At 65.4% G+C, this 14,051-nt stretch overlaps 1 protein-coding gene across 1 annotated transcript; it reads right to left on the bottom strand.

Annotated features, from left to right (window-relative positions):
- Positions 1-310: 310 nt before the first annotated feature.
- On the bottom strand, positions 311-12,816 carry LOC119100785 (Krueppel-like factor 13). The gene is made up of 3 exons (XM_037223921.1): positions 12,356-12,816; positions 1,351-1,501; positions 311-1,107 (listed from the first exon to the last, which is right to left on the bottom strand). The coding sequence occupies exons 1-3, from the start codon at positions 12,732-12,734 to the stop codon at positions 915-917; spliced, it is 723 nt and encodes a 240-aa protein (XP_037079816.1). The 5' UTR covers positions 12,735-12,816; the 3' UTR covers positions 311-914.
- Between the last annotated feature and the right edge of the window lie 1,235 nt (positions 12,817-14,051).

Raw genomic sequence — 14,051 nt, forward strand, 5'->3', positions numbered from 1 at the left:
TAATACGACCAATCGAGACTGCACATTGTATTCCATAACTTTGGAATAACTCCAATGTCCTCGAAGACAGCACGACTGGGCCCAACGTGCATTGTTCATTGACGTTTGCGCATGTTCGACAGCTCTTAAAGGTAAAGTATTCTGACATCCAGACGCAGTGTCATTCAGTTGCCACGCGCGTCAACCCTTGTGTCAGCTTTTATGTATCTCGTGGCTTTGCACGTCATACAAAGGCAGTTCTTCTATATCTTAAAGCTCTTACAGCCGTTCGAGCTGTCCGCGCTCTTTCAGCGCCTTCCAACACAAACACTTACAGGTTCTCATGTATTTGGTTACCAATCAACATTACACATCTCATCGAAGCATAAATATAGGGTATGTATATGGTAATGCTCGTCACCAATGCGCCGTACGCGTGCAGGCCTCTGCTGGCGTCATTTAAATGAGATGACAAGTGTGAGGATGTCTTTGTACTAAAAATACTACAACAGTAGCTCAGGGCGTCTGCGTTGTTATCCGGTAGCACCATTTTACCCAGAATGGCGTGGTCAGCGCAGCGCGCCTCTAAAACCAATGGAACATGGGATGATGGTGTCAGAGCGGCGCTCTGCACACTCGGCGGCGCCGCTCTAGCACACGACTAGCCTATACACCAATACACAGCGGCGCTGACACGCCCTCCAATGGCCCGTTCTGTTACATGAGTCGGCACCAAACAGTGCCAGAGCACCTGGAAATGCCCACGGGCAGATCAAGATACACACCAGTAAAACACAGGCGGAACACAGCTGCGGGAACAAATGCAATCGAGCGCGTTCCGCTCCCCGCACGCATCCTAGAGTGCGCGGCGCGACATCTCACGCGCAAGCGCAAAATGATAGTTTACAGCGGCGTCCGCTAGATGGACGCCATCATCACACGCCGTGCACGGAGGGCGCCGACTCGGTCTCTGAGCCCCGGTCGTCAGAGGGCGTGGCGACGCTCGAGGTGATCGAGTGCGGCGGCTTGATGACCCGCAGGTCAAGCGCAGCATCCGTCTGCGGCGAGCCAGCGCTCGACAAGCGGCCGGACGGCAGGTGCGGCTCCTGGTGACGCCGCATGTGTTTCCTGCGGACGAGGAACGAGGTCAGAACGCTGTTGCGAGAGGGCGCCGAGAGGCGCACTGCTGCGCGGCGCACGCAAGGGCGTCCGAAGGCGCCTGACAGTTCGGCGAATTGGCTAGGTTCAGATCGAGCGGCACCGGCGCGCAGCTCAGCTCCCCGGCGAGCAGCATCCGGCGCCGACAGCAACAGGTAGTGTATTGATTGCACCCGCGCCGGCCGACCAGGAGGGCGCCGAGCGCTAACTTACGTGAGATGGTCGCTACGCATGAAGCGTTTGTCGCACACGGAGCAGAGGAAATTCTTCTCGCCCGTGTGTGTGCGCGTGTGCCGCACCAGTTCGTCGGAGCGGGCGAATCGCTTGACGCAGCCCTTCCAGTGGCAGGCGAACGGCTTCTCGCCTGCAAAAGAACGCCGACCGTGAGCGCGGGCGGGCGGAGCAGCTCCCACTGCAGGCAAGACTGCCTCAGGGGTCTCAGGGCGTGCCTTAGGTCAGGTCCGGCCCAGGCTAGGTGTGGGTAAGACCAGGACAGCCCCGGCATGGTACGCCGAGGTCATTCGATTGCCCCCGGGGGACGTGACCTGTGATCCAGGGTGAGGTCTGTTTCCCAGAACCGCTCCGTGTCCCACGCACGCACACACGCACGCACGCACGCACGCACGCATGCACGCACGTACGTGCACACACACACACGCGCGAGCGCACACACACGCACATGCGCGCGCGCGCGCAAGGGAACGCGTCATGGGTGTTCAGGAACCGACAGTCTGTTTGCATTATGTACCTTCATTAAGAGGAATTTCACCACCATTATCACCAATACACGCGATGCACCGCACAAGGCGGCATCGAGCGACACATTCGGGCTCGGCACGAATGGACGCGTCGGTATGCCAGTTAATGTCGGTCACATGACGCCAATATTACTTTCGGGTCGCAGCAAAATACGGGTAGCTCAACAAAACTGAACACAACGATAATGTGCGGCTCGGGCTATGGAGAACAAAAAACATGCCAATGCAGTTTACCGGTGGTTCACAATTTCAGCAGCGGTCAATGTTTCCGCCGATTTGGGCTATAAAAACATGGACGTGCAGTCGAGAGTCACTACATTATCTCGATGTGTCTAAGTTTGAGTTCAGACATTGCAGTGAGTTAATGACCCCATTAGTTTAATGCGTTACAATCTGAATAAATACGGTTCACAGCCGTGGTGCGCACCCAAGTCCAGCGACCCTGAAACCAGCCTCATCCGAACCAGCTCGACCTTCCGACAGCCGCGGCTTGGTGGCGGGCGGCGGAGAGGCTATCTGATGTGACGCCCAGGCCTACACCATAAATCACGGGTCAGCGCCCGCCGCGCGTGCCGCATGACAATCTTTGACAAGGCCGAACAGCTGCCGCCAGCGAAGCGCGCGGTTCGGTCGCTAGATCGCCGCTCGCCGAGACGTAGTAACGAGACATAGCAGCTCGTCCGGATCATGTCGGCTGCAGCCAGATGATACCTGGTCCGATGATACCTGGCCGCGGAGCAAACATGCTTAGCCGACAGCCGTCATTGATCGACGGCTGCAGGGGTCGGCGTCGCGTCGCCTCCGAGCCCCGATCGACCGGCGCCAGACGCCGCGGGACAGGAGTCCGACCCAGGCCCGTACGCGGCCGACCGCGGCGGCACGTGTGACCCGGCCCCGTACGCGGCCGACTCCGGCGACACGTGTGACCCGGCCGCGCGCCATCGACCGGCCGCGGTCGCGGACGTTGACCGCGGCCGCCGCGCCGCCCGCGGGCGCGTGGGCTCTGGCCGGCCGGAGCAGGGGCGGGGCGAGGCGAGGTGGGGCGGGGCGGGGCGCGGCGCGGCGCGGCGGGGCGCAGCGGGCAGCTGGCGGGTAGGCAGGTGCTGGCGGCTTGCGGCGGACGGCGGACGGCGGGCGGCGCGCGGCGGGCGCCAGGTGGCCGGCGGAGGCCGCCGGCAGGTGCGGCAGCGGCCCCGCACCGGCCGGCCCGCCCGCTGACGGTCGCCGGCGCTCCCCGGCGCCGCCGAGAGGGGCGTGTCGCGCTGCCGCCAGCCGGCCACGCGCCACATGGCTGAGGGCGGAACCAGCCGCCCGGGCCGGGCCAGGACAACCGTCTGGCGCCGTGACCAGACGCAGGCGGGCCGCTGTCCACCCACGGTTTCAGTCCGGTTCGGCTCCCGGTCAACCGACTCCCGAAGTGCGCGCATGTGATCAACCATTCTCATTCCCCAATCCCGGGAACAGTGTGTTCAGGGTTTACAAGCCCCCATGCCAGCAGACCAAGTGTGTTCTGCCAACACATTGTTCGTCTTGGCGAGCAGGATAATATCTGTCCTTGTCGCGTGATTAATGACCATCCAGTCGCATGCACCAACTTCTTACCTCTGCAAGTCGCAATCAACTGGAAGTCACGGGAACCAGCGGGCACATCCTCAAATACTCAGTGTTCTCCTCAGACGTATGAACCTGACGTGCCATCCGTCTGAACATCCACTGCGTGCTCCGTCTGAACATCCAGCACGTGCTCCGTCCGAACATCCAGCACGTGCTCCATCCGAACAAAGCGTAAGCATCTGCCTGCAGCTGACCCCAGCGCCAGTGGAATCCGCGGGAAGCACCGTCACCAGCCGCAACCTTGACTGAGAAGCCGCAGCCGGGGCGTCTCCCACCCGGGCCAGGACTGCGCCCCCTCCCCCCCCCCCGCCCCAAGCCCAGGCACCCGCTGGGGCTGGGGCGTGGGGGAACCCGCGCTGACCCCACCGGACACGACGGCACAAAAACGCCGCAGCTCGCCGGCAAAAACCGGCCGGCAATCTGGAGCGGCGCAGCGCGGCGCGCGGCCGCGCCCGACGCCGCTGCAGTCGATCCAGGTTAGGGCCGGCGCTGGGCCAGCGCGGACCGTTGGCGGACGGCCGCGCGCGCCGGCTTCGCCCTAACGGCGACGCCCAGCGCCGGGTAACGGGCGGGCGGCGGGGCCACGCTGCGTCACACCGCAGCTCGCCGCGCTTTCCCGGAGCGCGCCGGACATCCCGGCTGGGCGTTACGACACCGACGGCCGGTTACGGCGCCGGGCTACGCAGCGCGCGCGCGCGCGTACCACTTTCAAACCCGCCGCCGCGCGTCGGCGAAAGGAGAGCAGCGGAGAGGCTGTGGCGGCCGTCTGGGTCACCGCTGCCGCTGCCGCCGCGACTGCCACCGCCGCCGCCCATCCTGGCTGCAGCCGCGCGTGGGGCCTTGAAGCGGCCGGCCAGGTTATCGGCCGGGCGAGGGCAACAGGCGCTCTCAAGGGCGTGCCGGCCGGGAGCCTTCCGGCCGGGCGGCGCGGCCGGCCGCCGCCGCTCGCGTGCGGCAGGCATTTCCGCGCCACGGGCACCGCTGAATCACGGTCCCGAGGCCGCCACGGCTGGGGGCCGCCCACCCGCCCGGCTGCGCAGACCCCGAGAGGGCTGGCGCCAGCCCACCAGGTGCACCGAACAGGGGGCGGCGCCTTATCGCCCGTCCGTGCCGGCTGGAGCAGCGCGCCTCCCCGCCTCCGTATCACGCCATGCCCCGCTGGAGTAAGTGGACTCCTGACGAGGCCGCGCCGGCCCGGTCGCGGCGCCTCCCGCGAGGCCACGCTTTCCAAAGCGGCTCGACCCCGGCCGCGTCAGCGACGGCAGGGCGTGGCGATGGCGAGCCAGCGGGGCGTGGCGATGCAGAGCGCCGGCTCCGAGCGGCACGCCCCCTTCGTAGAAACCGGCCGCACCGGCCCACGAGACAGCAGCTCACGGCTGTCGGCTGACAGCCGAGTAAGACAGAAGACAGGGTGAGCAATGCGTATGACGTGGCCGGTCCCGTGCCCTGCGCGCACGGGCCAACCGGCCGGACCAGACGCCAGACAAAGACAGGGTGCGGCTGGCCGTGCTGGACACGAGTGGCGGGCGGGGGAGGGGGCAGCTGCCGGTGACGGGCAGGGGAGGGGGAGAGGGAGGGGGAGGGGCAGCTGCCGGGCGAACTCCAGACGTCGACACCTGGCCCGGCAGCAGCTCGAGCCGGTCCGGCCGGGCGCCCGCGGCGCCGGCCGGCCAGTTTGACAACGGTCGTCGTCCGGCCGCCGTGCCGGCCCGAGCCATGCCCGAGCCGGCCACGTGCTGCCGGCCGAGCGGCAGCGGCCACCGCCTGCCGATCCCGGCCGGCGGCGCGTCGTTCGAGATTAGGCACACGCCGTGGCCGTCAGCGGGACGTCGGCGCCGTCCACGTGGCAACGCCACCGGCACCCCCGCGGTGCTTTCCCGGCGCGTCACCGCCTGTCGTGACGTCACGCCCGTCGGGACGTCAGCGTTGCGCCACGTCACGTAGCCGGCGCGGCGCAGCTGCCGCCGGACCCGGCCGCGAACCCGCCCACCCGACGCCGGCCCGCCCCCGTCGGCCTCATTATGTAAGAGGAGGCGCGCACGCCGCGGTGGCCGACGCTGGCCGCCGTTCCGCGAAGGTTGGGCGACCTCCGGGCGGCCGCTGCGCCGGCCCATGACACGGGCAACTCCGCAGTTGGTGCATTGACCCGGGCGGCACCTGGCGGCGGCCGTCGGCCGTCGGCTGTCGACCAACGACGTCACCAGCGGCCACGTGGTGCAATCGGCCCGGGCCCCGGCGAGCTGGCGCGCGAACTGCCGAGTCACGCTTGCGTCAGCGGCGCAGGCCGGTCGCCGGCTGACCGGTCACCCGGCGGCCGCGCCCGGCCCGACGGCGACCCGAGCCCGCGACAGAGCCGGCCCGCCGGCCTGAGCGAGGCCTCCGCCCCCCGCCCCGGCTCTGGACGGGTTCGGCGCGGTTCAGAGGGCAGCGGCCGCCCGGCCGGCTTCTACGCCGCAGTGGGCGGCGGCGGGGCGGACTCGGACCGGCGCTGTTTTCCCTGGCGACGCCCAGTGAGCGCGGCCTGCAGGACGGCGCTACGGTCGAATCAATACGCAAACAAGAACAAGCTGGCCGAAAAACGCAGGCAGCTGCCGTCAGTGACGCTGCCCGCTCTTTGTTCCGCGGGCCGCCGCCCCCCCCCCCCCCGCCCCCCGGTCGGGGAGGGGGTCATCTCGCCGCTCAGCCCAAACAAAGAACGTCCCTCGGCCTCGCTGCGCACCTGGGCCGCAAGCTGTGGCGGTGGACCTGCACGTCCGACCCCGCGGTGTCAGCAGCTGTGTTGGCCGATCCCGTACGGAGCGCAGCACTGGGCGCTGATGCAAGAGCACCGGCCGGCCGCATTCGGCGCGGGTCGCAGGTGGAATGTGCGCATCTGTATCGTATACGACAACTTCGTCGCATCGCGTGCTTTTCGCACTGAGCGCTGGATGCGTTACTGCTACTCTGATGTTTGCCCCAGCGAATGAAATCAGCGGTGTTGGCTTGAACGCACGAAGACTAAACCGTGAAACGCTTCTCGTGATTAACTACCGCTACCATGAAGCCCGATCGATGTTGCGTTCTTAAGCACAACGCAGCGTGGTCCTGACTTAACCCTGCCACGCTGAAACCTGGTAGACGTTTCCAAACAAGACAGCTCAGTCGGAAGGAGTTGAAAACGTGTCTCAGATCGGTTCAAACACCCTTTTCTGCGTAGTGGTTTGCTGGCGGCAGCGAACCATTAGCGGCGGTTTATGCCGCTGCACGGTACGAAACAGCCTATTAGCAATCACAACAGCCCCAGCGGGGCAATACGCGGAGGCCAACCGTGGAGCGCGGCTCCGTGGGACAGGCATCACCAGCTCCGTCGCCCGCCGGCGGGAGATGGCCGGGCGGCGCGACGCCGCCAGACAGAGAGCGCAGACGACGACCTCTGCGGTGCGGCTGCACCGCCGGCTCGGCCACGTCGGCGCGGGCACTGCGCCGCGCCGCCCACGCCTGCGCGGCGCCCGTGCGCAGCCGCCTACCAGGTAAACAGCTGCGTCGGCCGCCGTCGACGCCGTCGAGGGTGGCGGCGTGACCTTGACCGCATCGAACGGCCGCCGGCCGCCGGCCGCGGCGGCCACGGCGGCCCCGCCGCCACCCGGCCGCCGACTTTGAACCGGACGCCACGAAAACACGCCCAGCAAAACACGTGTTGCGCAAGGGGTGTCGAGGCACGGGGGTGGGAGAGGAGGGGGGGGGGCTCACACCACGGCCGCGTGCTGACCACGTGGCGCGGCCGGGGGTGAGGGGGGGGGGGAGGTACCGCGCCGCGGCCGGGCGCGACGCAGTGCGATTCCCGGAAGGACGGGGCGTTCCTGCAGCGTGCTAGTCACGGTAGCGCTGCAGGGTGGCGAGTGAGCGGTCTCCGAGACCTGGTGCGGTGGGAATACCCGTGAGGCTGCCGTTCGGCCGGCGTGCATGCATTCAGAGAACACCGGTGACGGTCGCGGCCGGTGAGGGCCTGCGGTACATCACCGGCAGTGATTGAGGCCGGCGGGAGGCGTACTCAATGACCCGGCGGCTGAGGCGTCATTTGTCGGCCGGCAGCCAAGGTTGGCTGCCAGCTGCCCCGAGTGAAGGGCAGGACCGTCGCGTAGTTTGTACATTCCAGAAAATACAGTCGCGTATGTTCCACGCGAAGCCATGTCTTTCCGCGGCAATATCGCGACAAATCGGCATTTTGAAGCTCTGACACCACAACGAGAACCTTTTCCCTGGCACATGGACAGACAGCCCGAACTGATCAACCACGGCTCCCCGCCTCTATTGCGCCGAAAGTCAGGGGCGCGTTGCGCAACGTGTCGCGCGCTCCCCGCACGGTGTACGCTGAGAAAGGCCTGCTTGGACGTGGACGGCCGGGTGCTTTGCCTTGGCACGTCGGCCCGTCTTGCGTCACAGAGACCGCAGCGCCCCGCCCCGCCGCTGGAGGAGCCAGCAGGTGAACTTGGCGGCGAGGCGCGCCCGATTCAAAACGGGAGGAGGAGGGGTGGGAGGCCACCACAGAGCAGGGGGAGGAAGCACGATGGGAGTAATGTACGAGGGTCTGACGGGCATCGAGAAGGAGAGCGGCGAAGCGGAGGGCGGGCGGGGAGAAGACGGTGAAGGGTGGGTGATGGGAAGACACCAAAAAAAAAACAATAGCGAGAAGCGAGGGAGCGCAAGGGACACAGAACTGCGGAAAACAAAGCAGTCAAGGAAAGGAAACGGATAACGATAGAGAGCACGAGAGAGGGAGAGAGAGATGAGAGTCGAGGCTAACGCGTGCCCGGGAGAGGGGTGTTTCACACGCACGTGCCCGGCAGCGAAGCGAAGCCGGGCTTTCACCGCCCGTGCCGACGCCGACAGCCGGTCACCCTCGGCGGGCCCGGCAGCCAGCTGTCACGCGTCTCCAGGCGCCAGCGGCGCGCGGTGGCGAAACGCGCGTGGCGGCGGCCGCCCCGAAGGCCCCGTCCTCGGAGGCGGGGCCGTCCGCGCCGCACCGCCGGGTGGTAACGGCGGCGCGCGCCTGGGGAGGGCGCGAAACGCAACGCTGGGGAGAGCGCGCCGTAAGGGGGGGGGGGGGGAGGGGCGGCGCGCGACGACGCGGGAGTACGCGACTGCAGACGAGCGCGTGATCACCGGTGGGTGTACGAAGGGAGAGAGCGGGAGATGACGGGAAGGGCACGGAGAGCTGATAGCCCGTGACACAGGTCAAGTCTGTACGCTCAGAAAGTGGCCGGGAGTGGACGAAACCACCATCGATTGCGACTTGAACAGCGTAGAAAAGACAGACGGGCTTGAGACTAAGCGTGAACATCGTCAGAATCATCATGCTGCGACAATGTTTTTTTTTAATACAATGTAACCATTTCATCTTTCTAGCTTTTGTTTATCGTTTACACCTAATACCCCTTCATAACTACAGTTATTATGCCTTCATTGCAAATAACATTTAAAAATCAAATGTTGCGGGACAAATCCCTCCACTTGGTCCCTGTGCCCACGACACGGAGCAGCAATGCAGTAAGGACTCACCATCAGCGTCCATTCACGCTGGCGTGCCCAGCCCTTGAGTGTCCTTATTCACTCGAAGAGTGCCCGAGTGGTCGTCCCCGCCGCGATAGCATGATATCAGTCAGGGCTCGTGTGCGCACGTCCGTGCGTATGTCAACACATGATGGCATCGACATGGCACGCGCTTCCTGTGTCTGTCACCTTCGCCGAACTCCGGCAGGTACAAGCAGACAATCGTCCAGGCAGCAGTAACCCTACCGGGGGCGAGATAATCATCTTACTTGTTTGCGTTTATATCAGGTAGCATCGAGACCTCGCAGAAATGACCCATTTACGGCGCCGCGTCGTACATCGCCCGAACCGCGGGGGAGGACGACGCTGACGTCACTCCATCGACGCGGTATCGCCCACCCGGAGCCGACAGGTCCTGCCGGCCGCTCGCTACGCGGGAGCCCCGGCGGACGGCATGACGCGCGGCGACGCGGCTCACGGACCTCCACGTTCCGTCCCCCTTCCCCCTCCCCCTCCCCCAATCACGGGACCCGGGCCGGTCTGACTCACAGCGCGCCCGCCGGTCGGACCGGACGCCACGGGCGTGCGTCCGGGGCGGCCGGCCGGCTCGCCGGTGACCCGATGACGGCGGCGCGCGCCGTGAGTCACGCGCTGTGTCGGCGTGAGGCGGCGTGACTCACGCCGCGCTGGCGTTGACTCAGGGCTGGAGGGCGGGCCGGCCACGCGGCGACGTCCCCGTCCGCCGGCCGCCCGAGCCGGGTCCGGGCCCACCTCGACCACCAGCCGGGACAGGGGGCCCGTCCCGCGCCGACCGCCGCCCGGCCGCCAGCGACCAGAGCGAACGAGGGTCCCCATCGACCAGTCGCATGCCTCGTCAGGCGCCAGCGCGCCACGTGTTCCCACACGTCAGGTGGGGCGGGGGAGGGGGCGGGCGCGGTCCGAGGCCGTATCCACGGGGGGCGGGAGCGCGCGCCGGCCCGCCGAGCGCCATCACCAGCCCGGCGCCGCGTGACGCAATCGCTCCGCCCAAGTCGGCGCCGGTTTCAGCGGCCCCTCCGCTTCCACCAAAGGGAGCCAGAGCCAGCCCTGTCAGTCGGACCCTCCGCTTCACCCGATATGTCAGCCCCGGTCCCGACCGGACGTCTCCCCCCCCCCCCCCCCCCCCCCCCACTCCGTCGCCTGCCCCTCTCAACTCGGCGCCCGCCGTCCGCACGCTGCCGCCGCCTGGCAGAGGCGCCATGACGTCACAGCCCGGGCCGTGACGTCACAAGCTGCAGCAGCTTCCGTGGCCGGTGGGCCCGGGTTCGCCGGACTTTCCGCGCGCGGCAAACAAAGAGCTGGCGGGGGCGGGGCGGGGGGCGGGGGCAGCGTCGGCGGGCCCCCGTACCGACAAACACTACTGACCGCTCCAAGGACGCGGTCATTGCGTACACCCAGCCGCCGCCGCCTCCCGGACGCGCTGCCTCCGCCCGTCCGGGCCGCCCCGACCCTGGCCGGGGTCCGTCCACGGGTCGCCTGGTGCCAGCAGCTGCGCAGATTGTGCCCTGGCCCCTGGCCGCCTCCGCGGCAGTAAGCAAGCAGGGAATGTGGGGGGGGGGGGGGGGGGAGAGGGTGCTGGACCGCGCAGTTCCGCCCCAGGCTTGCAGCGTGCTGAGCAATCTGCCACCAACGGCCCAGCGACGACGCGCGACTTTCACAAGCGCTGAGTCAGTCCCGGCTCCCGGATGTGCATCATCGACCCCATGGAAGAGAAATCGAATACCTGACCCAACCTGGTCGCCTGCGCAGTGGCGCGACGGAGCTTGCACGAAACCCTCGACGGCACCCCGTCATCCCTCCCCTTCCGCCAGCGGCTGGCGCCCCCCGTCAGTCTCGCGGGTCCACAACTTGGGCTCCCCCTCCCCCGCGGCCGCCGCCACCCCGCCACCGCGGCCCGAACGCGCCGGCCACGTGGATTTTCGCGCCAAATCCCGGCCCGGCCGCCGGCGTGCGGCGGGAGCAAAGACCTTCCCGGGAGGCGAAGGTCCGGCTCGACTGCAGGCCGCGCCCGCGCGCGGTCGATAGCAGACGTGAACAAAGCCGAGCCGCGCCGGCCCGTCGCCGGATTGGCGCGCCGCTGGAAGGTCGGTCGCGACAAGCAGGGGTGGCGGGACAAGAATAACCTGACAGAGGAACCATACAAAGAGGGTTTAATCTCCGCGCAGCAGGAGGTGGCACCGTCGCCGGTCGAGAGGCAGCACGCCGGTGCCCGGTGCGGCCGCCGCCCCCGCAGGTCCGGCTGGGGTCAGCCGAGCTGCGTCGGTTCGCTAGCGGCGCACCATCGGCACCGTTATCGCAGCCCGCTGCGCAGTACCGTCGCTCCGACGCGTGTTGACATGGATAAGTGTGCAGAGTCCGCTCGGTGGACGGCGCGGGGAGGGCGGGGAGGGGGGGGGGGCGGCCGCTGGACTCCCGCGGAGCGCAGGTGGTAGTGGCGGCGGCGGCGCCGCCGCCTCCCCTCCCCTCGCTTCCCTTCCCTTGCCGCCGGCCGGCTGGGAGGGACGGGCAGCATTTAAAGCCTGGCGGGCCGAGGGGCGCCAGACGAGTTAAAGGCCCGGACGGCGGGACTGCAGGAATGTGAGGGCGAGGAAGGGAGCGCCTCCCCCCCCCCCCTCCCGGCAACCTGTCATTAGCGCCGCGCGCGGGGGGCGGAGCGGGCCGCTCGGTGCGGGCCCGCGCAGGGGCCGCCGGGACGGCGGGAAGAGCGCGCCGCGGCGCCAGCTGACGACACGCCGTGGCGGGAAACCACCGGCCGGGTCGAGCCCGGATTTCCCGCGCCTGCGCCTGCCGCCGCGCTGCCGCGGCGGCCCAGGCCGGGGCGCCGGCGGGCGGAGGCGAGTACGGCCCCTGAGTGGTGAATTGTACAACTTGGGAGAGGCACGCTCTCCCCAAAGCGTTGCTCGCCCCCCCCCCCCCCCAATATCCAACCATAATCGTCAGGATTAAATGATGCAAATAAAAAGCAGCAAGAAACGAAATATGTCGGTGTTAATGTCCTTGCCCCATGAGGAGCTCTGCAGCGCGCACGGTGGCAGGGCCATGCAGTGACCACCTCCAACCTGACCCCACGACGGCACACTGGGCGTGTGTCGAGTCCTCTGTCTCTTCCCCCACCAACACCGTTTTCATGCCGATGTGGACGGTCAAACGAGAATGAAAAACGAGACAAACCGCAAGCTATCAGATTGTCTAGTCAGCCGTTTGCAAGCTGTCATGCATCCGCCACTGTCAGCAGCCGGAAACGAGTTGGGAACATTTCAGTCATCGACGTGACTAACCTGTGTGTGTTCTCTGGTGTGCCTTTAGATGAGAGCTCTTGCCATATATTTTGTCGCATCCCCCGTGACTGCACTTGTACGCCTTCTCCTGCTTGACGATCTTCGTGCGAGTCTGCTTCGGTTTGCGGGCGCGTTTGACCGGTTTCGGCGGGTCTTCCTCCTCGGTGATAGGCTCCACCGGCTCCTCCTGACGCACGTGAGCCAAGTCCGAGAGGATGCGTGCAATCTTGAACGCAGACTCCTGGTTCATGGCGTGCAGCTTGTGGTGCTTGGACATGGACATCTGCACGAGCGCCGTCGCCGCCAGTTGCATGTCGTGCCATTCCTCAGCCGTGCAGGAGGACGTCATCATGTCACCGCCCAGATCAGATCTCGGCATCCCACACCGTCACGCCCGCTAGCTAGCCTGCTTGCGGATCACCACCCTCTCACTCCCGCCCAGCGCCCCCGACGACCGCCGACTGAACTGCGCGCCGCCTGCCGTCAGCTGAGGAGGTCCGACCGCGGACCGAGCGCACCTGGCGAGTGGGCGTGCCCAGCTAGAGCCGCAGGTTTACAACCCGGATATAGCCCGGGGATGGGTTCTGGAGGTTTTAATGAAATTAGCCAAGAAAATGCCATTTATATATCAATTAAACACATAAAAACTGTTGCTGATTCAAAATAAGGAAGTTTTAAACTGCTCGTAGCCCGCTACTTCCAGATAAACAACAGCCCTTACAGAAAATCCGATGGTTCTAGACGTTGTAGACCGCTACTGACATCTGTTGTGTGGTGTCGCAACTAGTGTATTGGATGTTGAGCAAGGTCAGCCCTGCCCGAGGCCGAGGTTCCCCGGGAATTGCATAACGACAGAAGCGACGACGACCGCCGCGCCTACTGGCGGTGACGAGCGGCGAAACACGTGCCATGAGGCGGAGGTGTTCACCGCTTGCACGGCGCAGTCAGCCTGGGTGAGAACTCAGGTCATCGAGTCCACGCAATGACGTGGAAGCTTTGGAGGGGTGGGAGGGGTGCAGAACGACACAGTTTGGGTTTGTGAACGGTCATGGAGTGGGTCGCACGCATGAGTAAATCATTAATGATATGCTGAAATTGCGCGGTAAGCTTTAAATTGCCCGCTCTCTCGACGTTTGTATTATTATTAGTGCAATAGCAGTAGCGAATGAGCAAAGCGGCAGATGTTCAGATGACAAGTCACAGAGAGTAAAGGAGTGGTCACCACATCGAGTGTTTTTTCCTCCGTTTGGCTGGCAAATTCGGCTGCCATTTAATGGTTTCGGGTTCGAATCCCGGTTGCGCTTTAGCCCCTGAGCGTTTGTGCGGCCATTGCAGTTGCTAGTTTGCAACAAAGGAGTGAATGATGGCGTGTGTTTATTTCTTCAACAGCTAAAAATCGTATAGTCGAAAATGTGCGTCACGCGGGAAAAGCAGAAAAACCTCAAGTAACCACAATACGACTGAGAAACTTAAAAAGTGTAACTAACTCGGCCTGGTGCATTAAACTGGACATGATATTGCAGTTTCCATTTTTGTTGGTCCTTTTACCTGTCAAATGATACGAAGAAGCCTTCTACAAGTTTGATATAATTTGACCGAACTTCGAACTTCTATTTGTAATGTCCTGCGTGCCCTTTGGCTCCAGAGGGTCGGGGGGGGGGGGCAAACTCGCTATTAGGGGCCAGATCGGATTTTA

This window comes from Pollicipes pollicipes, unplaced genomic scaffold, assembly GCF_011947565.3.
Source record: "Pollicipes pollicipes isolate AB1234 unplaced genomic scaffold, Ppol_2.1 Scaffold_4881;HRSCAF=5763_pilon_pilon_pilon, whole genome shotgun sequence".
Lineage (NCBI taxonomy): Eukaryota > Metazoa > Arthropoda > Thecostraca > Pollicipedomorpha > Pollicipedidae > Pollicipes > Pollicipes pollicipes.

Excerpts from the sequence above, each read along its gene's own strand:
- LOC119100785 (XM_037223921.1), bottom strand. The coding sequence starts at position 12,734 with ATGCCGAGATCTGATCTGGGCGGTGACATGATGACGTCCTCCTGCACG. Across the intron at positions 1,502-12,355 it reads ACACCAGAGAACACACACAG|GCGAGAAGCCGTTCGCCTGC; the intron begins GTTAGTCACGTC and ends GTTCTTTTGCAG. Across the intron at positions 1,108-1,350 it reads ATGCGTAGCGACCATCTCAC|GAAACACATGCGGCGTCACC; the intron begins GTAAGTTAGCGC and ends CCTCGTCCGCAG.